The 26,273-nt window shown below is 57.3% G+C and overlaps 1 protein-coding gene across 1 annotated transcript in view; it reads right to left on the bottom strand.

Annotated features, from left to right (window-relative positions):
* Positions 1–24,395, bottom strand: part of LOC136993810 (antigen WC1.1-like) — a gene marked incomplete at its 5' end in the record, with an annotated part of 125,510 nt that extends 101,115 nt beyond the window's left edge. Inside the window, 2 exons of the mRNA XM_067308756.1 lie at positions 23,338–23,652; positions 24,089–24,395. Of these exons, the coding sequence (XP_067164857.1) occupies positions 23,338–23,652; positions 24,089–24,395 (622 nt within the window). The remainder of the gene's footprint in view (positions 1–23,337; positions 23,653–24,088) is intronic.
* Between the last annotated feature and the right edge of the window lie 1,878 nt (positions 24,396–26,273).

Raw genomic sequence — 26,273 nt, 5'->3', positions numbered from 1 at the left:
GAGAGGACAGTGCCCATTTGTGGCATCCTTTTACTTTCCTCCTTAGCAACTGCAGGAAGCAAGGAAGCTATCAAAAAAGCACTCGAACTCTGCAAAGACTTACCTAAGCTCAGGCCCTGCTCTTTTCACAGCCCTCATTTCTCCCCATCCCTGGACATGACACCTTGCTAATGTTCATAACTGAAAGCTGAAGAAAAACAAGTCCAATTTTCACAGGGTAACCAAGAAAACTGAATGCTGCACTTCCCCGGCACAGCACAACAGCAGCTCAGGCCTATTGACTTCCCCCACCGCTTTCCCCACCCGCACCCAGAGCGTTGCAGCTTCCCACCGCGGGAGGACACCAGGGGCAGCAGGAGCACAGAAAGCAGCTTCTCTGCTCCTCTCCCTCCTCACCTGCTGCCTGCGGTTTCACTAGTGATGGAGCTCGCACAGCTCAGGGCTCCTCTGCACCTGCCGGGCGGCAGCGCGGGCTGAAAACACCCCTCTGTGTCCCTGGGGTGCTCGCAGACAGCACCTGCCCCCACCCGCAGCACAGAGCTTTCTCTCCCGGCCCGGCCCGGCCCGGCCCATCCTGTCCTGTCCCCTGGTGCAGACTCGCCCAGGCCCCGGGGCAGAGCGGGGCCCTGTGGCAGCAGCGCCTCGGCAGCAGCGTTTCCCCGCCGACGCTCCCCTGCAGCACAACTCCCGCAGCCCAGGGCCAGCCCGGCGCCGCTCCCCCTCGCTCCCCACCCTCGGCTCCGGCCCTGGCCCCGGCCGGCAGCAGCCGCCACAGGCTCCGCGCACACGAGCACACGCCGGGCCGCAGCGTCGCTCCGGGCTCCCTGCGCAGCAGCCGCCAACACCCGCCGCTGCCGCAGCTGCTTCTCCGCGGCCTCGAGACCGGCACCGCAGTGGGGCCCGGTGGGGGCGGGGCCGGCGGCACCAGGGGCGGTGGCCATGGACACACAGGCCCCACCCCCACAGGGCCGGAAGTGCCGCCTCCCTCGGAGCATGCGCACTGGCGCAGAGGAGGGCGGGGGCGGGGCCGGGACTGCCCGGGCCCTGCGGGGAGGGAGGGGGGGCGAGGCGGCTGGTGCCGCGCGGGGCGGCGTCTCCCGGTGCGGGGCCGCCCGGAGCCTCGAGCCGCAGCGCTGGGAGCTGCCGCGCCGGGGCCGAGGGCCGAGGGCCGCGGGCTGGGCAGAGCGAGCGGCTGTGCGCGCGGGGGCAGCCGGAGGCACCGCGGCCCGGTGTGTGCGAGCAGCTGCTGGGGAAGGCCCGGCCCGGCCTGGGCCACTTCCGGCCCTGCGGGAGCCCCCGGCTCTTGTGCCCTTTCTCCTGTCAGGCCAGTGATGGCACTAGGTGGGTTTGGGAGCATAACAGTGGCAAAGGAATGATTTTTTTGAAAAAAGACCAAAGTACCCTTCCAGTGTCTCCTATTCTTTTTGAAGGGACATAGAAAAAACCCTTTAGAAAGTACTTTTGCTCTCTGTTCCCGAAATAGAAGTTTTCCCAAGACTTTCTCTTTGCCTTAGCTGATCTAATACTTTGCCTCTTGCCTTCTGCTGAGTGGGGAAGTGTGCGGCTGAGAAGTTTTTACAGACCTAGTTGGTGAGCCCTGCTTTAGCGTTAAGTTATTTAAGTGGGTGTATGAGTTGCTTTTCCATCTTTCATTTCCTCACCCCCTTAGACATTTCTACCCTAGATTTGAGTGTGTTCAAAGCAGAGGTCTGCGCAACACCTCTGAGTGTCTCTTGTTTCTTGGAGATGGTTCTTGCGGCATCTTTGTGAAATCTTCAGAGCTTGCGTTTAACCTGCTGCCAAGTCCCTGCAGCTGCTGCCTGCCTCTGCGAGGGTCAGCCCCACATGTGGCTTCAGGGTCCCCGCGCTCCTCCAGTTCTGCTGGTTTAAGTGTTTGTGGGCTGGTGTGAGGAGGCCAATAGCTGGTGAAGGTGTGAGAGCAGTGCAGGCAGAGCAGTCTGTGATCCCCATGTGTTTAGTGAGCTGGTGCCTGCAGCTCTGCTGGCGCTGCCTCTTCCCCTGTTCAGTCCCCGTCCACGCCAGGCCCTGAGGTGCCGCAGTCACTAGGTCTCAAACACGTCTGCAGGTTAACAGTGCTGAACAGCAGTTCCCTGCAAGTTTTCTGGAGAAGCTGACTGGCAAGGGAAGGACCCGCTGGTTCAAGCGCCCAGAAGAAGGTTTTGGTTGCTGCCAAGCAATTGCTGGGTGTTTTGGTGCGCTCAGTTGTCAGTGCTTCCTCCCCTGGCGGCAGCAGCTGCCTGCGCTGTGTTGCCGTGGGGCGAGCGCGGTGCAGTGCCCGCTGCCCTCCCTCGCAGCCAGGTTTCACGCGCAGGAGCTGTGGCTGGGTGAGCACAGCCACAGCACCCAGCCCGGCCGTGACCCCCGGTGGGGTTCTCCCTGCGGCCCAGCCTGCGTGGGGGCAGGGGCAGTCCCCGACCGCCCCGTGCAGCCCCTGCCTGCTGCAGGGCCAGCCCTGGCCAGGGCACTGGGGCAAGGGGGGCCATGCCCCCTCTGTGACACGGGCTGTGGTCACAGGGGACATCCCGTGTCATGGCAACAGCTGCTCTCTCCCGCGCGGCCCTGGCCTCTCCCCACACGTCGTGGCGAGGCCAGGGGAGCCCAGGCGCTGGGGCTGCTCTCAGCACCACTCTGCTGCGAGGAGCCACCAACCCTGAGCGGGAGCCGGCAAGGGGAGGCTGGGGCAGAGCGGGGCTGCGGTGACGTGTGGAGGAGGAGGAGGAGAGGGGCTGTTTCCTCATCACCTCCTGCTGCGGGGTGACCCAGGGCGAGGAGGACAAAGATGGAGCTCTGGGACACTGGTCATGGGACACGGCATGGGCAGGTGGTGCCAACGCTCCCCACCCATGGTAAGGCCTTCAGGATCTCCTTCCCGGGAGCTGTTGCAGAGACCATTAACTCTGAACATGGCTGTGGAAACCCTGGGCCAGGGGGAGGGTGGACAGGGCTGGGGGCTGCAGCCAGATCTTCCACTGATGGTCCCCTCTGGCTCAGGTGCCAGTGTGGCCGCCAGGACTCCTGGATCCTCGCCCTGATGCTGCCCCTGTTGTCCCAGGGCACCCTGGGCAGAAGTCCCTGCCCCAAGGGTCACTGCTGGCCTCGCAGTGGGCATTGCCCACCCGAGCTCCTGGCGGGGGAAGGAGCTGGAGCTGCTCCGGTGGCTGTGCAGAGCCTGTGTGTGCAGAGATCCCGTAGGGGGAAACTGGCCCTGCAGGGGAGATTCTGGGGGATGCCCTGAGCCCCCAGATTGCCATGGGCACAGCACCGTCCTCTCACTGGGTGAAAATCCCTTGCCAGTGTCCCTAGGGAGGGGGTTCACCCTGTGAGAGCTGCTTCTGGACGGAAAGGAGACACTTTCTGCTTTTCCTCAGCTCAGCAAGACTTTCTGTCTGGGACCCCGAGCACTGCCTCTAATTCCTTCCTGCAGGCTTTGAGCTCAGGGACACATTGTGGATGTCCCGTGGTAGGATCTGCATGTCCTAATGCCTCTGTTTCAGCTGCAGACCCCTCCTGGGGGCAGATAAAGGTTGTAGCCTCAAGGCAGTGCCCACCTCAGCTGCTGAGCCCCTGTCAGGGATGGGGTATGTTTGGGGAGGGGGATGCAGTTCGAATATGCTTGCACTTGTCATCTCCTTGGCTAGGCATGTGCTGAACGGCTGTGAGCTGGCCCCCCCAGAGCATGATGTGTCTTTCCCTTATTTTCCAGAGACCCTTGCTGTCTGGGAAGGTGTGTCTGACTACATTGTACGGCAGCTGATGCTGAACCAGGTGGGTCTGTCATCGTGGGCCTGCCCAGGAAAGCCTTCTTCTGGATCTTCTGGATCTGAGGGATGATTTCTCTGCTTTGACTTGTATTTTTGAGAGGGTGAAGAGGAGGGGGATGAAAACATCTGGAAAGTTCTTCAGAAGAACTTCTCCAAGGCTTCTCCAAAGCTTTTCTGAGTGCTTCGTCTGTCCCTTTTGTACGGCAGGATTGGGCAGGGCACTGAGCACCATCCCCATGCACTGACAAGTCACCAGCCTGTCCACCTACCAGTCTCATAATTCTTCTCTTTGTGTTTTCAGGGAGTGAGAGTTATTCAGCTTGGGACCTTCGGTGTTGTAACTGAACGAGTTGGTGTTGGGAAGCATGGTTTCCTGACTGTTCGCAGACCCATGTTCTGTCTTTCGAAGACTATTGCAGAGGTTCATGGCCTCACCTATGATAAGGCCTATGCTCCTGGTAAGAAGACGGGTTGAAACTTTTGCTTTGCCTTAGGACATCTTTGGGGTGTGCATAACTGCTGTTCAGCAGTGACTGTTAGAAACCTAGAATTGCTTCCCCAGGTCCTGAGAACAGCTTCAATTTTAAGTTATAATGTCATCATAATGCACATTACAATTACACTCCCTCTCTCCCTGACTTGTTTAACAGCTGGCTACATGCCAGATGTGTTGGGGCTGCTGCTTCTCATCAAATTGATTTAAAACCTTTGGTCCATGTTTATGCCACACTGGAGCTTGTAAAGTTGAATAAGGGCATTCATGCTGGCTCTTCCTTTCTCCTTCTGCTTTGAAGTAGGTCAAAGGCAGCTGCAGAGAGCTTTGAAATGGAGATGGGGACAATAGTATGTATGAAAACCCATCAGAGGCCATCTTTGCTGTGATTGCTGATCATCCCTGTGAGCCCTGCATTTGTAGAGGATATTGGTGATGCCTGTGGGGCAGCAGGAGCTCCAAGCTGTGTTTGGGGTGTGTCTTTCCTTTGAAAGGACTCACTATCTTCTCTGTGATGTCAACATCAGTGTGGCACTTCTTGGAGCTGGGCCGCTGGCACCAAAAGCAGGGATGTTTGCTGTGCAGTTCTGAGGGTGCTGGGGGTGGCTGGAAGGATCTGAAGGGGTGTAGTGCAATGCTTGTGTTTGCCTTCTTTCTTTCACCATGTGATGTGGTACAGCTAAATGTCTCCCAACCTGGAATGCACGGAGTGTGAGCACAAGTACGTGGCACCCACTCCGCCCTTTTGGGAAATGGCCCCCTTTCTCCTTTCCTTGTCCTGCCATCGTGCCCCATGTTCATAGGAGATGGCCAGGCCCTTCCTTTCGATCTCTGTAGGGAAGAAAGCATTGCTGTACACTTGGCACATCCATTTGCAGAGAGCTTTGAACTTCTCCTAGGGAGAGATGACATCAGATTCCTTCAGGAGCTTTACCAGATGTTAAAGAAGACAGCTCTGTAGCAGCGTCTTGCTTGAAGACCTCAAAGCTGCCGCTGCTCTGTTTTAGCCTGCTCCGCTAGTGGCTTTGTTCCTCTTTTTCTGCTTCCTAGGTCATAAGCTCTCCGAGCCCCTGAAGTATGCTCGCATAGCCTTGGACATCTCTGTTCCTCGGAAGACAGTGGAGGCTTGCATAGAAGAGACCATGCGTCTTTTCTCCCGCTGCCTGGAGAGTGGGAAGAATGTTGCCCTTGTGTTGAAGGACATTGGCATGCTTGTTATTCAAGGAGTAGATGTGAAAATGAGATTTTACAGAGACTTTCTGAGAAGGCTGAATGGGACAGAGCAGCTGGTAGAAGTTCTTCTTGGGGTAAGTTTTCCATTTCTCCAGCACAACTTGTAGTCCTTTTCTAACTCACAAGTGACTGCAGTTCTATTAGCCTGCCATGACCTGTTTAGGCACATGGACAGTCCTGGCCTAGAGTAATGCCAACTCCCTGGACAGTTTGTCTTGAACATTCAGAGGATTTGGCAACAAAGACGACCCCGGGAATAACTGTGCTGGGTCCACCCAAAGATTCATCCAGCCCGGGAGCCTGTTTCCATGTGCTGAGGGAAAAAAGTCCAAGGAAAGGGCAGGTCTTGTGTGTTTTTTCCAGGTAGACTTCCCTCCTTCCAGAAAGCCATGGTTTAGTGCCCTTTAGTGATGACATTTGAACCCATGTGTCCTTTGGCTGTGCCTGGGATGGTAAGGCAGTGAGTTCAGCAGTTTGCCCTTAAGCTGTGTAGCAATATTTCTGTGTGTCCCTTTGGAAGCTCAGCCTGATCCCTTCATGGGACGCCCTTGAGCTCTGGTGTGGTGAGGAATCGTAATGGATCCCTCCTCCCCTTGCCTGGACCAGTGGGGATGTCAGACATCGCTGTGAAATCTCTGTTGACCTCAGTCCTCTCTCTTTGCAGCTGGAGGGCCTGAGTGTGTTTCATCTCTCCCATATGGCAGCTGGTCAGAATATTTATCACCCTCATGCTCTTGCTCTGTAGCGTTTCTAGGCCTGTGTCTGTGTAGGTTTGTTTTTGCAGGGATCATTGCTGACCCCACTCTGGGCAGGAAGCAGAGGCCCAGGCAGACGAAGGCCCATATGGGACGAGCCCCCTGTTGCTGCTGTTGCTGTGTTGGTCTAGTTGTGCTGACCAGCTCTTCCCAGTGCCCTGCAGTGTCACCAGCATGAAGGGGCGTCTTTCTGTCCTAATGTGTTCATCTGCACACTGGCAGTCATGGCTGCAGCATGTCAAAGTGAGAATCATTTGAGCCCAATGTCCTTGCCCAGGTCTCTTGTGCAGCCCTGTCCTTCATGCTGGTCTTTCAGGTGCCGCTGGAAAGGTGAGATGTGAAAGCAGGCTGAGGTGAGCCCCTCAAGGGTTAAGGCAGAGATGCAAGCAGGCTGTAGGCCAGCGCTGCTTCCCAGCTCTGTCTCTTCCTTCTGTCCTAGTGCATGGTGTCTTTTCAGTCCATTCTCTGGGCCAGGGCCTTTTCTCCAGCCTTTGTTGCAGTGGGTCCCAGAGCAGCTGCCCCTTGAACACACCTCAGAGGTTTGTCCTTCCCAGTTGTTACCTGCTTTGCCTCTCCATTCCTCTATGGTGCAGAGGCAGTTATCTGAATGTTAGGAGAGACTGTGGGGTTAACCTCACATCAAGCCGGCAGGGAAAACGCAGCCGCCGGGAACCCCAGCTAGTGCAATGCCTTCTCATGTGCTTGCCTCCATCAGCTTCTGCATTAGGAAAGACCTAGTCTCCTGACTGAGTCTCTGGATTCTCAGCCTTGCAAAAAGCCTGACAGTGTTCTTACCCTCTCTCCTTAATTTCCCTCCAGCTTCTGTGCTGCATAACTGAGGGACTGTTGAGAGGAATGGAAAAATTCAGCATTTCAGTGAGGCAGCTTCTTCTCTGAGCAGTGGAAAAGTTTGCTGCCCTTGTGAGCACTGAGATAATTTTCTTGGCATCACCTCACACGAGTCTCTCACCTTTGCAGATGCCAGAGATGAGGGATTCAGTCCTCTCGGGCACCAAAACCGCTGCTTCTCAGACCCATTCTGGTCAGGTCATCATCTTTCCTGAGTGAGTATGTTTGCTTCTTAGCCCCTGGGTGGCCAAGCGAGCAGCTTCTCACGGCATGTTTGGTAGTATTGTGTTGCCAGTGCTTGTGAAGGCTGCTCAGAAATTCATCTGAGAGTAACTCTTTGAAATGTGCATCAAAGTGCAGGTCCCTACTAGTTGCTGGCTTGGGACATTTTCATGTCTTCTGTGAGACCTGCATGAATCAAATGTGTCCTGAATGTGTTTTCTGGGGTCAAAAGTTTTTTTGTGGGAGGCCTATCTAGGCCAAAGTGAAGCCTGTGCCCAGTGGGGTTTTGGAGAGCTTTGTCCTGGCTCCCTTCATGCTCAGTGTTTTGTTCCATTACTTGTCTGGGAGATGGAGGTTCCTTTTTACAGATGGATGGACATGAGCTTGGGAAGGTCTGCAAGTGATTTGGAGGGTGAGATGGGAATTAGAAATGGTGCTGGAAAGCTGTAGGAAAGGAGATTATTGTGTTCTGCCTGGACATGAACATGAACAGGAGATGGGAGATGGTCCCAACGGCAGCACAGAGGATCTGGGTTAAAATGAGCTTTCTCATAGGAAGGCTGGGAAAGCTCTCAAAGGGCCTGATGAGGAATCTCATGCCCCTCTAGGTTCTGGAGGTCTTCACGATGTCACTCAGCTTGCTACTGCACTCCTCCAGCATCTGGCATATTCTTCATATTCTGCTTTGGAAAAAGATGGACTTCCCAGTAGCTCCCAAACGCCCCTGTGTCCTCATTATTCACCCAAGGGGCAAAGGAAGTGTGGTGCCCTCCCTTTAGACTGGTGTCTTTTTCCTGTTTCCAGGTACAAGTTTGAGGGTACAGCTAGAAAACCACCCGTGGCACCTGTGAAGCTGACCCGGGAAGAAGAGATGGGAAAAGATGAGTCCAGTGTCAAGAAAGGTAATGAAGCAGCTGGTTCCTGGCAGGGGTTTGTGTCTTCTCCTTCTGTCCTCTTTGGCAGGGCATTGGAGCCAAGGTGACAGTGGGATGGCTCAGGTAGCATGAGGCACTAGAGGTGATGCTGCTTACCCAATATGGGAAATCTCAAGTGACTCCTGAGGGAACAAGACCTCGGTGCAGCCCAACACTCCCACCTGCAGCTGATACCTCCAAGTTAAACTTTCCCCCATTTCCACAGGACTCAGTGCCCTGGCGTGCACTGCAAACTGCTCTTCCTTTTGAGGCGTTGGTGCAGAAGAGAGGCAAACTGGAGGACTATCCTTGGGCAATGTGAATCCTAAATTGTGCCTGGAGCTGTATGTAATGGAGGGGCTGAGCTATTTCATGGAATCAGTGTGTTTTCAAGTGGTGGGAAGAGTCACCTTGAGAAGATGGTACAAAGTCTGGTAACCTATGCCAAGACTTCCTTTCATTTTCAAAACATGGAGTTCTAAGCTTTCTTTCCGAATTTCTCATAAACATCCCCAAAACAGTGCCTTTGGGTTGACTGTGTCAACAGAGGAACTGCAGGCATATGAGATCAGTAGACAGATCCAAGGATCTGCTCCCCTTGTGTGAAATTGTTGCCCCCAGAGAGACTCTCTTCATTCACCAGTACATCCCAGCAAGCCTCCTTTTTGATAATGTGACTAGGATAGAACATGAAAGAACAGAAAAAACAGTACCACAAGAAATGATGTTGCACAGTAAAATCTAAAAGACAGAGAGAAGCCAGTGTCCGGAAGGGCCAAAGACCACCCAGGAAAGAAGACATAAAAGGAATCAGCTGGAGGCCTCACAGTTTTATCACAGGCTTGATCAGATCTGCATATCCTTCCTTTTCAAAAGGTCTCTGCAATTCTATCCTGAGGTGTTTTCTTGTCTCCTGCTTATAGGAAATCTTCCTGCCCAGCGCCTCCTCTTGAGAGGGAGGCATCCTCCACCCAAAATTACAGCTCCGACTATGCAGAAAGGAAAGGGGAAGAAAGCTGAGGGCAAAGCGCCTCATGGCAGGTGAGACCCTTGGAGGAATGGATGAGGGTGACCCTGGACCCTTGTGCTTGTTTGGGTGAGATGTTTCCTCTGGACACAAGATTCATAGCAGCTCTGAATGTCTTTTATCACATGTCACAGTGACTCCTGATCCCTTGATGGCAGGAATGCCTTTACACCCCTGACCACTTTCTCCTTCTTTGACACTGGGTCTCCAGGAACAATCAGTTTTCCATACCTAAACACACAGCAGCTGAGACCATCAAGCAGTGTTTAATATATTTGCGAGGACGGGGTAACTGTGTCTCTTAGAGGCTGTCTTTATAAAGGACCCTGCTGCTCTCCTTGCCACATCAAGACAGAGCCTGTATCTGGGCATGCTGAGCATTCCTGTGGGCACATCATGCAGCCCTGGGCATTTCAGCTGGGGCTGATCTCTGTCTCTGCCCAGCTTGTGAGTACAGGACAGAGACCAAACTCCCCCTGTGCTCACACCACCTCCCCACAATGTGTATTTTCAGCATGCTCCCAGGCATCCAAGGGAGCTCCTCAAGGAAGGTGGAGCAAGGCAGGAGGAAGGGCAGTGCTGAAGTCATGCCGCCACCTGAGAAACTGGTTACAAGAATCCAGAGGTGGCCAGGAGAGGTACGTGCTACTGACTGAGGTCCTCCTTGTGCCATATGGACTTGTGGAAAAGCGCAGTTCTATGGGCAGTGAGTATGAAAGACTCCTTCCTGCATGTTCATTTGGCCATTGACTGACCTTGTCTGAGCCTTGCTTTAAAAGGTGCAGGTCATGCTCTAGTTTTGCAATGCATTTGTCACTATTGCATTCTCAAGAATCACCTCAGAAGAACACCTCCCCTTTGGCCCTGTTTCTAGTGGGAATGTACCTGCTGGGCCTTTCAGGGGTAGGGGATGGACAGTTTCTGTTTAGCTCAGTGATCATTTAGCTCATTGGTCCAAGCAAATATGTGTTTTGCAGACCTGCCAGTATTAGCTTAGGGGCATAAGAGCACTGACAGGAAGGCTCAAGACAAGGGGCGGAAGGGAGGATGAGAAATGACCTTTGCGCACTGGAAAATACCAGATGCCAGTAATAATCTTTGCTGTTTCTTTTCTGTGGCCCTCCAGGTGGAATATCACTTCAGAGCAATGGGGGAAGGGATTCTTGTCTTTCCTCTGATCTGAAGCCCTGGGAAGGTTTCCCTTTCCTGTGCCTTTTGCTGAAGCAAGGCAAGTGAAGAGAGAAGAGCACTTCTGGAGAACTCATCTGAAGAAACCCCAGTACTTCCTCTGGAGCTGTTTTCCAGAAGCATCCGTAAGAGGCAAGGAACCATGAGGAAGGGGGCTTGTGGTCCATGCGAAGTCCCAGTATTATTAAAGTCCCATAGTTGGGCTGTCGGCTGTTGGGGAAGTTCAAGTGAGGCCATGAACACTGATGCTGAGAGTAAAAGCTGAGGTCCTAAGGGGTGTTTGGGGTCATTTGATCTGACCTGCCAAACCTCCCAGTAGGGTTGCATTAAAAGTTCCTGCTCTGCCCATGGCAATTTCTTCCCCTCATTTGCGCTGCTATGGGAGATGTCTGACTGAGATGGAGGGGTGCGTAGGCAGCCTGGCCCTTACCCTCTGAAGGGCAGCGAGCCTGCGAGGGAGAAAGATTGGATTTGTGGAAAAGGATGGGATTTGTGTGCCAAGAGACAAAGCAGAGTGCAGAGCAGGGTCTGTCCTTGGCGTCCTGGCCCAGCAGATGTAGAGGGAGAAGCGCTGAATGCGAGTGGCAGGGAGGGGGCTGTTTAACCAGCAGCGCAGAGAGCAGGGACTTCAGTGTGAGGAAGAGCACGGAGGGACCTGTCTGGGACCCCTACTGAACATCCCTCTGCATCAGCTCCTTCCTGCTGAAAGGGCACAAGGCACGGCAGAAAGGCAGTGACTCCCCTGGGGTCTAGCAGGGAGGCTAAAAGCTGCCTGTAAAACCATGACTTCACAACAGCCCCAGATCAAAGACTGGCAGTCAGTTTTGCTCTCCAAATTTACTTTTTTTTTTTTTTTTAATATCTCCTGAACATTGCACACAGACTTGCTTTTGTGTTCTCTATCCCCTCAGTGCCAGCTCACGGCACAAAAAACCCCCCTTTCCTTACCCAAATGTACTCACCCATGAGGCTGCCCTGCCCAGCCCAGCTGCAGCACTTTGCAGCCCCCTGTCCCTGCACAGAGGGAGAAGCCCTGCTCCTGCAGCCCCACATGCTGCATTGGCCATCTTGGCAGCTCTTGCTGCTGCTGAACCCTGCTCTCCCATCAGGAGCTCAGCTGCAACTGCGACCCAGGACATCCCTCTGTGTCTCCAGACTCAGCCTCTCTCCAGCCAACAATTCCGGCTAAGGATCAAGCACAGCCTGGATGGAGAGCACTGTCCTCTACCCTGATGTTGTGCTTGGGGTAGACGAAGGACTGACCCTGCCACAGGGTGGGGGATCTCTGGCAGAGCTGTCTGCACATCAGGCAGATGTCTGAATCACTCCCACGTCCCCACACAGTCTCTGGAGCAGGCACTCAGCTGGGCTCTTTCCCTGCCCCATGGCACTGCACCCTCCCTTCTCCCCATTCAGTAATGAGATGTACAGACACAACCACCTGGCACTGACACACACTCTTCCCTCTTCTGTCCTTCCCATCAGGCAAGGGGATGGGACAAGTCAGCTCAGCTCAGGGTCAACAGGACACATGTACATCACATTCTCCGTGCTGATCTCTAGCTTCTCTGGCCATCCCCCATGGTCTAGAAAGGACGTCCCACATCAGGATGCATGTCCCAGCCAGCAGCAGATCTGCTGTCCCAGAGCTGGGACATGGTGACTGTGAGCAAAACCCAGGGTGCTGGGCAGCACAATCCCCCAGGCACCCCACCAATAGGGCAACGTCCCTGGGTGGGCTCGAACCACCAACCTTTTGGTTAACAGCCAAATACGCTGCCTGCTGCACCATGGAGACCCCCACCTGTTGCTCTCCTGGGGCAGCTCCAGTGTCCAGTTCCCGGTGCTGGAGGAATGGGAATGTCCCTGATCCCAGGCACGTCCCCAGCCCCAGGGAAGGGGCCACATCCCCAGCCCCAGGGAAGGGGACACTGCCATTTGCCCACTGCCAGGTGCTGGTGGGCAGAGCAGTGCAGAGGGAGGCCTAATACCTAGGTGAGGGGCTGTGGGCAGCTCCCTGCCCAGGATCGGCTCTGCCTGCTTTCATGGCCCTTCCCATGCACATTCCGGGAGGGCAACTGGAGCTGTGGGCCCATCACCCTGGGGAGGGCATTTTCCTCACCCCATTTGCTCCTGCTGCTGGCATCGAAGACAGGTGTGACACACACACAGCAGTGCTGCACGGGGTGGCAGAGGTGACTCAGGGAAGGGGTTTGCTCCTCTCCATCGACCCTCCCTGGGAGGGCCAGAGCATGGGAGCAGCGCCTGCAGCGAGAGTCTCCTCCTGCCCCCATCAGCTGCAGAGATGTTGAAGGGGCAGCACTCCATGATGCAGCCCTGCTCCAGGACCAGTCCCAGCTGAGAGGCGATCTCAACTTCCCTCATCCTAGCCTGTGGCCCAGCAGGAGGGTTCAAATGCTGCTTTTTGCTGAGGCTCTCAGGGCACCAGGGGCCAACAGGGCTGTGCTTGTCAGGGGCACATCATGGGAGAAGAGTATGTCCCACCCCTCAGCAGGCTCTTAGGGGATGTAGCTCAGTGAAGAGCACCTGCTTTGCATGCAGGAGGTCCTGGGTTCAATCCCCAGCATCTCCAGGGGAAGCTTTTGTCCTGAATCTCCATCCCTCCCCCCAACAAGGGTGAGGGCTGGGAACAGGGTGCATTGCTCCTCTCCAAAATTTGTAGGCTTGCCCTCTGACAGACTGTCCTGTGGGAAGTGGAGCTCCCCATGTGGGAAGAGCCCAGGCAGATCATCAGAAAGCCTGCCCAGGTGAAATGACATCATTATGTCGCTACTATTGCAACAACCTGATTGGCCAGCAGTAGGCAAACAGGCGGGAGCTGAGAGGTCATCAAGTGCATTTCAGGAGAGATGGCAGCCCTGTGGGACAAGAGTCAGTAGCATGCACAAAGGTGAGAGGACTGGATGCTGGCTGGGAGGTTATTTCAGCTGCAGCAGCAGGATTGCCCTGGGCAGGCAGACAGGCACTGTGAGGGCATCAGGCTCATCAGATGCACCTGACCACAGGAGGTGAGAGCTCAGCAGGAGGGAAGAGGGGAGGCAGGTGGAGGTGCCAGCTGGGACATCACTGGTGAGTCACTCCTGTCCCAGCAGCTCCTGGCCAGCAGCAGGTGAGCAGGCACTGGGGTCACTGCAGGTGACAGGAGCTGATTCAGCAGCTGAGGCAGTAGGAGCAGGAGAGGGAGAGTCAGGCAGAAGCACAATGGCTGGTGTGTTGGTTGTGAGGTCACTTCCATTACACTTCCCCGATTGGCCAGCAGTGGGCAGGTGGCATTATGAGGTCATGAACAGCATCACAGAGGCTGCCCATCAGCAAGGAGAGCTTGGGAGGAGGCAGGAGGGAGGGACAGGTGAAGGTGACATTGTTGGCTTTGATTGTGAGGTGTCTCCTTTCACAGCAGCTGATTGGCCAGCAGCAGGTGGGCAGGCCTGTGAGGTCATCAGGGGCATGACAAAATCCATGAGGTAGACATGAGAGCCTGGAGGGAGGAAGGAGGGAGGGAGAGGCAGATGACCATGACACTGCTGGCATAGTGATTGTGAGGTCACCTCTATGAGTGCAGCCTGATTGGTCAGGAGCAGGCAGGTGGGTGGGCACTGTGAGGTCATGAAGGGCAGGAGGAAGCCCCCAGGAGAGATGAGAGCTCCTGAAGGGGGCAGGGGCAGGGAAATGTAGATGTAGATGTAGATGTAGATGTAGATGTAGATGTAGATGTAGATGTAGATGTAGATGTAGATGTAGATGTAGATGTAGATGTAGATGTAGATGTAGATGTAGATGTAGATGTAGCATGACTGGGAGCTGGTTTGTGAGGTCACTTCTATTGCAGCAATCTGATTGGGCAGCAAGCTGGCAGGCACTGTGAGGTCATGAAGCAGGTCAGAAAACCTTCCCCATGGAGAGGAGAGCTCAGGGGAGGGGAGAGGGAGAGATGAGTTAGAGCGATGTGTTGGATGTTTATTGTGAGGTCAATTCCTTGCATCAGCTGCATTGGCCATTAGCCTGTAGGTCAGCAGGGAGGTGTTGTGAGGTCATCAAGAACATCAGAAAACTCCCCCGAGCTGAAAGGAGACCTCAGGGAGAGGGAAGGCAGGTAAAGGGAGACAACACTGGGTTGAGGATGTCACTTCTTTTGCAGTGTGGCAAGATCTTTGGATTTGAAGTTATGCCTGTGATACAAGGATGACATTCAAATTTATCCGATATAGTCCTATATCAATGGGAGTGGATCGTGCGTGCTCTGGAGTGGTTACATGGGACCACAGGCCAGCTGGATTATCAGGATTCACTGAAACACCCCCCTGAGGGACTGTCACCTGACCCAGGTGAAGATGCTATTGCAAGGACACTTGTGACAGAGAATACCATCAACAGCTGGTCAGCAACCAAACAATCTTGTTCAAGAGGTTTGGATTCCCCAAATGAGCATTATCTAAGCAAAATATCCAAAGGAATTAGATTTTTTTTTTTTTTTAACAAACACTTTGTCTCTGAAAGTCTGTGAAGCAAATAAATCATTTTGATTCATCACCTTCTGGTTATGGACCCGGGCACTTGTGCTGTGCCCCTCTGCCCCTGCTGTGGGCTCTGCATGGAGCTTCAGAGCAGGCATGCCATTTCCTGCAGCCAGGGTGAGAGATTTGGACCTGGCAAATATCTGCTGGGCATGCCAAAAACATCATCTGAGGGATAGAACAGGCATGTCTTCATTTTGTCACTCTTTGTCCATCTCTGGCCCATGTCCATGGATGTGAGTGTAGTGATATTTCTGCAGCTGAGCAGAGAGGTTCGTGCTCCAGCCCTTTGGGGAGAGCAGGTGCTTCATGTGAGGGCTGAGCCCAGCCCTGCATGTCCCTGTTGGGCAGGGCAGGGCCTGATGCAGCCCCAGGACAGGTTGAGCAGGTGCTAACCCCATGGTGGAGGAACCACTTGTCCCCAACCACACTTTGGGAAGCCTATGGGAGGAGGGTGTTCACAGAGCAAGACCCCTGTGGAGGTGGGTAATGCACATGGGCACCGCATGGCCATGCACACTGCATGCCCATGCACACCGCCGCACAGGAAACCTCCACTCCTACCAGGCTCAGGCTTCAGCCCTGCATCTCCCACAGGGAGAGAGGGGCCAGGGGCTGGGGAGGGAGGGGGCTGTCTCAGGGCAGAGGCTGCCAGCAGGGAGGCTCCAGGTCCTGGGGACAGAGGTGGTGTCTGAGCCCCAGCTCCCCCCAGAGCCCCCAGGGTCACCCCTGCCCTGCCCCACTGCCCTGGGGCTGTGCTGGTGACACCATGGGTGTCCCTGGCAGAGAGCAGTGCATGTGGGGCCAGAGCCAGGCTGAGCAGGGCCATGTTCCCGGGAAGTGGCAGGAGGGCAGGGCAGACCCTGAGCGGGGCCGGCACAGCCCAGCTCTCCTGCAGCACAGCCGAGGGCTGGACGTGGCACCAAGGGCCAGCCAAGCCCTGTGCTCCTTGCAGCTACACAAGTCCCAGAGCCCGGGGCTCATGCAGGGCCCCTGCCCAGCCCCGAGGGCAGAGCGGCTGGTCTGGGAGCAGCGAGGGGAAGGAGCAGGATCCAGCCCTTGCTCGCACTGCGCTATGGTCCTGAGGTGTAAATCTCGGTCTTTGCCACAGCTCGGTGTGGGCAGAGCTCCAGGGCAGAGGAGGCTGGTTAGGGGCACCTGGCGCAGGACGAGGTCCCTGCAGAGCGGGTGCTCCAGCACGGAGGTGTCTGTCCCAGAGCAAGAGCCCCTCTGCGCCCCAGTGTCCCCCGGCCCTGGCACATGCAGCGCTGCTGGGGCTGAGCCCTGAGGCCAGTGGGACAGAGATGTCTGAGAGCCCTCGCTGAGCAGTGCTGGTACTTTTCCCTCACGCCTACACTGAGGGTCCAGGCCCCTCCGTGATCCCTTCCCAGCTTTGCACGCATGGCCCAGCCATTCTGCAAGGTCCCCAGCACCAGGGCTCCATCCTGGAGAGGAGCCAAGACACCCCCAGCCCCAGGACATGCTGCTGCCCATGGAGGGTCAGTACAGGGCCTGGGGCTGGAGGAGTTCCCAGCACAACACAGGGAAACGCTGCCATGGGAGAGGGTGCTGGTGACAGCTGCTGGCTCCCTCCTCTCCTTGAGGGCAGGATCCTGCTGTTTGCAGCACCACTGAGTTGTGGCTGTTCCTGGTGGGGGGGGGGGGGGGAGGCCTGGCTTTGCCCTGCCCCAGCTGGGGGGATGGAGGGGGCTCACACAGCCCCACTGCTGGGCTGTGGCTTGGGTGCTGGGGCAGAGGAGACCTGCCCCTCCTGGGACCCAGAGCTGAAACCCTCTTGCAAAGCAGAGCCAGTGCTGGGCAGCACTGGGACTGGGGACATTATCCTCTGCCTCCGTGAGAGAGGCACCAGACCCTGGGCAGAGACGTCCAATTTTGTCTCCCGGTCAGATGGTGCCTGTTGTGGGGGAGAGGCGAGCTGTGCTGGGGCAGCTGGGCAGGGAGAGCTGACGGCAGTCACGTGGCCCCATGCTTTCCTGTGCCTGCCAAGGCTGAAATCAGTAAATGAGTGGAGGATGGGTGCATAAGTGGTGGGGTGGGGGGATGACAAAAGGAAGGAAAGAGGAAAAATGCAAGGGAAAAAGTAGGGAACATAATTTCAGTGTAGGAAAGGAAAGTTAAAGCAGGAAAAAAATGCTACTCTCAGAAACTGCCAGTTTAGTCACAGAATCCCAATGTTTTTACATATAGGTATAGATCGTATAGATTCAGCTACAGATGCATTTGGTGACTCCTCCCCATTCCAGGAGATCTCTGCGAGTAGCTCAGGTGTCAGCTCAGTGCAGGAAAGGAAATGAGCCACGGTGAAGGTGGAGTGTGTTTTTGTGCGCTTGGCCTTAGCCCCACTGCCTGTCAGTGTGTGGCATGGGGAATCCATCAGGAAGAGCCAGCGGGGTGCGGAGACCCCCCTGGCTGGAGGAGGAAGGGCAGTTTGGGTGCCAGATGCTGCACAGCTGTTGAACCCTCCTCCCCACTCAGCTCCTGTGTGAGAAGTTTCTCACCTGTGGGTGATGGGGCGCAGTTGGTTAAAACCCGGCCTAGGACCAGGGATCCTCTCTCAGCTCCCATCGGCAACTGCTTTAGGAGTGGACATGAAATCTTCTCTCCATGGAAATATGCCCTTGTGAGCATCCTCGGGGATGGGCCTGTCCCAAGGCCAGGGGCTGAACCGTGACTTTGGGCTGGAGCCCACACATTGTGGTGGTCCCTTCTCCAGCCCACTGCCCTCTCCCTCTTCTGCCTCCCAAACTGCTGAAGGAAATGTCCTCTCCTGTCACTGACTGCTCCCGTCCCCTGCGTCTGCACACAGATATTCCCCTGCACAGAGCCAAACTGGTGCCCCAGCTGAGGCGGCTCCTTCTTCTGCCCTTGCAGCTCATCAGTGGGAGGGCAGAAGGGTGGGGGTGGATGGGAGCAGGGGGGCGTCCCAGGGCTTCCCTGAGCCCTGTGCCTCACAGCCCCTGCCAGGAAGGAGCCAGCTCTGGGCTGTGCCAGGAGTGCTCGGGGGTCCGTGAGGGCCATGGGAGCCAGGAGCAGCCCCTGGAAATGGGAGACCCTGTGGAGCCAGAGGAGGGGAAATCCCAGCCCCTGGCACCCCAACAAGCTGCTCTGCGCCATGTGCAGGGGCAGTGGGAAGCAGAGCTGCCTCTCAAGCGCTGTGGGGAGGTGGTCCCCAGGGAATGAGCCCCTCTGGGGCTGGCTGAGGTGTTCAGGGCTCTGCTGTCACCTCCAGGCTCACTGCTGTGGGGCCACAGCCCAGGACCAACCCTGTCACTGCCACTCTGTGGTGGCATCCGTGCCTGGGACCAGGGTAGTCCAGGCAGAGGCCCTGGGAAAAGAGCAAGCAGGGGCACTCCCGGGGTGAGGAGACTGGACCTCCCTGCCCAGAGGGGCATTACGGGACCCTGCAGAGAGACCCAGTTTGGCTGGAAGCTCTGCGTGTGGTTTGCAGGATGGAAATGTCTCTGCCAGCAGGAATATCCTCCAGCTGGACTGTTCACTATTCCCACACTCCAGGGTCCACGGGCACTTGCAGGCGCACAGCCTGTCTCAGAGCCTGCTGGTCCCGAGACGTGCCCCTTCCCCACTGCTGGTTCTTGGTGCTTCGCCCTCCCTGATGAGCCTCGGGGAGACACCCTGACACCTGGAGAGGGAAGCACCAGCTCTGGATCAAACTCCCAAATGCTTTTAATAAGAACAAATACCAATGCATGGCATAGAAGTAGATGAATAAAAACAGACAAAATGCCCAGCTCTTTCTGCTACCAGTGGGAGAAGGGAGACTGGTCTCTGGCACTCACGGCTCTCCCAGCTGCACAGAACTCTCTTCCATCCCAGGTGCACCCAACCACATGGCAGGGGTGGGCTCTTCTGGCCCCGGGCTCAGGGACCTTTGGGCACCAGGGTCCAGTCTCTCAGCCTTGGTGTCCTCATGGGGATGTGTCAGAGTTGTCTCTTCAGCATCATCGTACCCCGTGTCTGCGGGGAGCAGGGATGGGGCGTCTCTCTTGGCTCCTGGGGCCCCATCACTTCCCCAGGAGTGCAGGCTCCTCTCTGGAAGCAGCAAGGCCGGTGCATTGCAGTTGGCCCCATGCACGTGCCCCTCCTGGGCTGTAAATCCCCTTCCTCTCCCTCCTCTTACTGTCCCGAGATGTCCAGCCCCTTATCCCACCCCAGTTTCCATAGCAGGAAAACTCCTGGCGCAGGTTCCCAGCCTGTCCGGAGAGGTCGGGCTCTCAGTATGCAGTGACTCTCCAGGCACTGGGGACGGCACCCCAGGAGCCGGCAGCACTGCACTTCCCCCTCACCTCTCTGAGCCTCCCCAGGCCTGTTTCCCTCCTCTGCTTCCCTGGGCACTTCCCAGTCTCGCTGCCCAGGAACAACATCCTCCCCGGGGTCAGAGACTTCTCTGGCATCATCATAGCCATCTGCTGGGTCACCTCTGGGCAGGACGGGGACATCTGAAAGGAGAGGGGAGCTGGTGGCAATGAGAAGAGCCCTCCTGCAGAGCGGAGGAAGGAAGAATGTGCAGGAATGAGGGGCTGAGACACTGGTGTTGGCAGGGCCACAGGAGACTCAGCATCCGTCCCACCTCCCCCGGGGTTGTGGGAGCGTGCATATGGCAGCGGGGATCCCTCTTGCCCAGCCACAGGGTCGGCAGTGCTGGGATCTGCACTGGAGCTGGCTGTGGAGACTCCCTGTGTGCTCAGGGAGACGTCAGTGCCTCAGGGTGAGCTTGGGGCCTGCTGGAGGCAGGGACAGGTTGAGCCCGGGAAGTCCCCCTGCGACCCCGCAGGGCACAGGGCTGCAGGCACCCAGCTCAGACGGGTATGTGCGACCCTCACATGCTCTGCATGGCTCTGGAGTCGCTCCCGAGGGTGATTCCTCCCCACCCCAATGGCGACACTCAGTGACACCACTGTTGGTCACATAGCTACAGGGAGGAGAGAGCAACCCTTCCTCTGCCTCACCCTCCATTACCTGGTGCTGACCCAGGACCGTCCTCCTCCTCGCTGTCCCCAGGCTTGGGCTGCAGCTTGGTCAGGGACCCCTCCAAAGAGGAGCCTGGCGAGAGGAGCAGCGGGTGTTATTGGGGTGAGCCCTGCTGACCCTGCTCAGGGCCATTGCGGCTGGGGACGAGGACCCACACAGCAGGGACTGTGCGGGGAGGAGGGCTCGAGGCTCGTCCTGCTCCCATGGGACAAACCCCATCTCAAAGGGCCTTTTGGAGCTGCCCTGGGACAGCCCCTTCCCTCACCCACCAGGTACAACCCTGCACAGGCAGCCCGGCAGGCAGGGAGGAGCTGTGCCCCGGGCTGGGATGGGCAGAGCTGGTGGGGAGGAAGCTCCTCACTGGGCTGCTCTCCCCACAGACCCTGTGGCCCAGTGCTGTGGGGACCACTAGCCTGGGGGCTGCCAAGGTCCTGTCCTGGGTCAGGGCTGGGGGAAAGGGCCCTGCAGACGTGCTCCCTCCAAAGTGGACCCACACCCACCTGAGCGACCGAACATCGCCTGCTTCTCCCATGTCAAGCTGTATTCGATCTCCTGGTACACGGCCTCAGAGAAGGGCTCCAGAGACCTCCTGGAGCCTGGCAACAGAGGCAGGGTCGGCACAGCGACATGGAGACAGGAGACCTGACTCCAATGTGGTCACCCAGCCCTTCCCCCCAGACCAGACCAGCACTGACCCCACAGCCCAGCCCCACTGCTCTGTCCAGGCACCACTGCCACGTCCCCAGTGATACCAACGTCCCTGTGGAGATGGTCTGGGACAATGTCACCCTCACCCTGTCCCTTCAGAGACAGCCCCATGCCCCTTTTGGCACCGAGTCTTGTCTCTGGTCTGACCCTGGAGCAGCTCCCGCGGCTCCTCTCCCCAGGGAGCTCCCTGCTCTCTGCCAGATGGGTCCATAACACGGCCCTGCCCTGCCATGGGCGGGCAGGGCTGGACAGAAAGAGCAGCCTGGGGACTGGACACCCGCACTGAGAGACCCCCCTGCCTTGGGCTCCTCCCGGCACTGCTCCTGCCCCACAGCTTCCTCTCCAGCGCTACCCAGAGCACAGCCAGCAGCATCCTCAGATGTCTCCTGCTGCTCCCGTCTCCCCCGGCCTCTTGCTGCCATTTCTCTCCTCGTCCATCACCATCTCCTCCTGCATCTGGACTCTCTCCTCCCCTGGTTGCTGGTGTCCCACAGCCTAACAGTGGAGGGGCAGGGAATAGGGCAGGAGGCAGCACCCCCACCCCAGCTCCATCTGTGCCCCTCACAGACACCCCACAGCACCCATGGGGCTGCCAAGAGGCATCGCCCACCCTGGGACCGATGGGGAAGGACCCACCTCTGCGCTGAGCCCTGGCACTTCGCACTTGTCCCACCAGGAGGGCCAGCAGCAGGCAGAGCAGGGCCCCCAGGATGATGCAGATGATGACAGGCACCGAGATTCTCCCGCTGTCTCTTGCACGGCCCTGGGTGAGATCTGCATGGGCAGGGACATGGACAAGGCAGCCCCTGGCCTGGGGGAGGTGGGGGTCCAGGGACATCCTAGTCCTGACCCCCCCCACACACATGGCAGCAGGGGGTGGGGGCACAGGGTTGGGTCACAGGGCAGTTCCCACCCTGCTGGCTGAATCACAACCCTCCCCAAAGACACCCGCTCCCACCCCAGGGCTTCCTCTCCAGGGCTTCACACCCCAGCACAGAGCCCCTTCCCTTGGGCTGCAGGTCACAACCTGGCCCCAGAGAGATCAACCCCAGGGAGGAGGGGAGGTTACCTGCTCGGGGGGGTGACGTTGTTGTCCTCGGTGCAGCTGCAGAGCAGAGAGAGAGATAGAGGTGCGTGTGTGTGTGTGTGTGTGTGCATGCGCACGGACATCCCCTTAAAGTCCCATCTGAACTGTCCTTCTCTGGGTCCCCATGACAGGCCCAGGGTCCTCTGCTCTGGGCCATAGGGAGGACAGCACCAGCAGATCAGGGGATGCACTTACAGGGTTTGCAGGAGTCCCATGGGCAGAAGCCTGAGGACACCCAGCCCCACAACAGCTGCTCCCCACCTGACACCAGACACCTGACCTCCCCAGGGACATCCTTGCTCTGAGGAGCTCTGGGGCCTTGTGAGGACACAGCTGGGGAAACATGTCCTGGAACAAGGGAATGAAGCACTGCTACTCACCGGAGCAATTCACAGCAGCATCTTCCTTGTGCTGGCAGGCACCGCTGTCCCCAGGCTGGGTGCAGCAGTCCCAGAGAGATCGCTCCGTCCCTCTGCACTCCACCCGCTCCAGCCAGATGGGACCTGTCCCCTTCCCAAATGCAGCCTTCCGCAGGGCAGACACAGCAGGGCCACAGCCCAGCTGCCTGCAGGCGACCTCAGCATCCTTCATGTCCCAGGAGTCATCGCACACCGTCCCCCAGGAGCCACGGTGCCAAACCTCCACTCTGCCTGAGCACCCGTCCTCTCCTCCCACAGCACGAATCTTCTCCATCTCTGGAAAACGCAGAACCCCCCATGTCACTGGGGCAGCTGGGAGAGCCTGGCCAAGTGAGAAGGGCACATGGAGGAGCAGCTACCTGTGCAGCTTGTAGAGTTGGGGCATTCGGCCACCGGGGCTGGAGTGGCTTCTGGTCGTCTCCCTGCAGAAGGAAATGCTGCGGTGAAGGGGCTGCTTCATGGGAGTCATGTGGATGGGAGCAGGACTGACCTGTGCTTGAACCTCCCAGTGCCTCCTTGCTCATGGACACAGCTGGATCCCTGGTAATTCAGGGTAGAACAGCACAGCACTGAAGGCTTACCCCCGTCTGCTCACCCCCAAAAGCTCCCTGGTTAGCAGAGGAGCAGAAGGATGTTCCCAGAGGGGAGGCTTCTCTGAGCTCTACTGCCAGCAGTGCCCTGCACGCTGCCTGTTTCCTACATAACCCTCAGCCACCAGGACTGGTTTCACTCTCCCCCTTCCCGTTCCCTCAGCAAAACACAGCCATGAGCAGGATGCTCTGCATGGACTTCCCAAGCTAAAAGGTGGTTGTCTGGGCCCTCTCTATGGGCTACAGAGAGCAACAGGTACCTCCAAGAGGTGTCCAAGGGGAGCTGGAGGAGACCCTGCCTGGAGGTGCCTCTGCCCCTCCTTGGGCTACGCAGGGAACTCAGGACAGCTATTGCTGATGGACACGTGTCACTCTGAGAGATGAAGTCTTGTTTGTGTCACTGACAGCACAGTGGTCCAAAATGGAACGTAAAAGCCACTCCAAGCTCTTTCTCTGCATTGCACCTCGCTGAACAGGGAGCAGGACCTGCTGTGAGCCTTTGTGCCCAGGTGGCTCCAGCCTTACCACTGCAGGTGATGTGAGTCTCTTCTCGTTGGTCATCACATGACTGCAGCTTCCAGGGAGCAGAAGGACACTGCCAAAAGGAGCTGTTCATCTTCCCACACTCAACACGATCCAGCCATGTGGGGCCAGATATCCTGCCATACGGCAGGTCTGTTTCAAGGAACCCTTCATCTCCACAGCCCAGCTCTTTGCACACCAGGGACATGGTGTCAGGAGTCATTGAGTTGGAGCAAACACTCCCCCATGTCCCATTGTAGAAAACCTGCAGGCGCCCAGAGCAGCTGTTGCTGTTCTCCAGCCTCAGGGCCGTGAACTCTGGAAGGAAAAGCACAAAGTGGGGGGGAACAAGCTGGTCCTGGGGTGAGGAGAGAGAAACCTGAAGCATCCCTGAAAATCCCCCAGGTTATTCTATGGCATCCATGGGCAGGAAGGCTTACTGCAAGGAGCAGGAACTCTTCTGGACACCCCAGGGCTCAGACAGGCAGAGGGCACTGCCAGCAAGTCACTGTTTCACCAAGGGAGCAGAGAGAAGTCCCCAACGTGCAGCACTACCCTCCCCTCTAAGCCCTGGGGACGTCTGTGCTCTCCCTATAACCCTGACTAGCTCCAGTGAGGACTGTGCATGGATGTTCCCAGGATGGGGGCAGGAAGGGGGCTCAGGGCAGCCAGGGGCAGGCTCGGCCATGCCCTGCTCTCCCTGCATCCCTACCTTCCTGGGCACCAGGCTCCCACCACTGCTCCCCACACAGACCTGAGCAGACGACTCCTGCGTCCTCTTTGTGCCTGCAGTCGTGCTGCCCCCAGGCCTCGGCAGGGCAGTCCCAGAGAGCAGCTTCACCCCCGGAGCAGTTCACCTCGTCCAGCCAGATCTGCCCGCAGCCTTCCCCGTAATGAGCAGAGCCGGGCGCCTCCATGGCCACCCCACAGCCCAGCTGGCGGCAAACAACTGTGGCGTTGGACAGGTCCCAGGAGTTGTCGCAGACGGTCCCCCAGGTGCCCTTGTAGTAGATCTCCACTCTCCCGGCACAGCGCCCTGTCCCGTTCACCAGCCGGACCCGCCGGCTCCCTGCAGCCGGGAGAAACCCCAGCTGTCAGGGGCTCCCGGCCCTGGGGAGCACAGTGTGTTGGGGACTGTCAGCGACTCACCTGAGCAAACCACTCCCACATCCTCTGCAATTCCTTCCGGCACTGCCTCAGGCAGGGAGGTGTTGCAGAGGGTCAGGTGAGTCTCCTTCCCTGCACAATGGACCCTTCTCAGCCCCACGGGGCCCGTCCCTCGCTCAGACTTTGGCGGGTTGTAGGCTCGTTCTGCCTCTCTGCACTGGAGCTGCCGGCACACCACGCTGGCATCGTTCCCATCCCACTGGTCATCCAGGACTCTGACCCACGTCCCGTGCAGCAGCATCTCCACTCGCCCGTCACAGCGGCTCCCTCCGTCCACCAGCCGCAGGGATTCAGAGGATCCTGCTCGGAGACAGGCAAAGTGCCCTGGACCCTCTGTGACACCGGGGAGCCCTGCACCCTGCCATGTGTCTCCCATTTCTGATGCCCTGGGACACCCGGGGGCTCACCCATCTGTAGCTGGCTCACAGTGAGGAACTTGAGGATGGAAGTTTTCCAAGTTTTTTTTTTCTTTTTTCCTCCAGTCACTAAACCTTGCTGACTACAAATGTCATTTCTCAGGAAGGGACAGGGATGGGGAAGCATGGGAGGTGAGGGCAAATCCCAGAGCCACCAGATATGTCCTTAATGATGAATGTGGAGCAGCTTCAGCAGGAGGAAGCACTGGCCTGTGCAATGGCCTGGGTGACGGACAGGATGAGCACAAGCCTTGCTCCATCTCCATGCTGGGACTGACCCCTGCTGAGACACCCGGGGGAGAACCCACACGTCTCTACCCCTCTGCATCCCTATGGATCAGGGACGTGGAGCTTGTGTCCTGGGCAGGAAGCAGAAGCACGAGGGCCTTTCTTACAAAACAGGACGAGTTTGAGGTTCATACTGACAAGAAGCAAGGGCAAATCCCAGCCCCGCTCTGCAGCTCGGCCTCAGGGATTGCTCCTGCTGGATGCGCCCACAGCAGCCCCTGCAGGCGGTGGGATCAGGGTCTGCAGGGCTCTCTGTGGTCTGGGACGGGGCTGTGTGCTGCAGGAGGGAGCGGAGGGTCCTTCACAGCTGCACTGAGTGGAGCTGTGTCCCACAGCCCCGTCCTGTGCCTGTGCTGCAGGAGGGCAGCAGAGGAGCCCAGGCCTGGCGGCGGTCTCTAGGGCCTAAACAAGTTGCCCTGGGGAGGCAGAGACCTGAGCAGGCAAAGCCCTTTGAACCCCTCCATGGGAAGCCAGGGTTTCTCTAGGGAGAAATTCAGTTCATCATTGCCATGGGCTCCCCGGTTTTGGGTTGCCATGTCACACACAAGGGGCAAGTTTAGTTAATCCTCCATTTTCCCTGCACTCACCTGAGCAAAAAACACCAGCATCGTTGTCATGTGAACATGAGGAGGCCCCCAGGGCAGTCACAGGGCACTGTCCCAAATGGGATTCGGTCCCCTCACAGTGGAAGGTGTCTCTCCAGACAGGGCCGGTTCCTCTCCCAAAATGCCCTCCTCCGGGAACAGATTCGGCAAATCCACAGTTGAGGTGATGACAGAGAACATGTGCGTCAGTTATGTCCCAGCGAGAGTCACAGAGGGTTCCCCAGGTCCCCTGCACCTGGATCTCCACCTGCCCCGAACACCTGCTGCCATTCACCAGCCTGAACCCTGGATATATTGCATGGGAGAGAGAGGGTAATTAGAGAGGATCCCTTTGTGCTTGTGCTCATCCATCAGTGGAGAGGGAAATGTCACAGAGATCCAATCCCATCTCCTTCGCTTCCGTCACTGCAGGACTACAGATGACTCCACCCCTCCTGCACTCGCACCATGTTCAGCGCAGTCA

This window comes from Apteryx mantelli, chromosome 20 (genome assembly GCF_036417845.1).
Source record: "Apteryx mantelli isolate bAptMan1 chromosome 20, bAptMan1.hap1, whole genome shotgun sequence".
In the NCBI taxonomy this organism is placed as follows: domain Eukaryota; kingdom Metazoa; phylum Chordata; class Aves; order Apterygiformes; family Apterygidae; genus Apteryx; species Apteryx mantelli.
The sequence above is the reverse complement of the archived record's forward strand: the minus strand, read 5'-3'. Positions and strand labels throughout refer to the sequence as shown.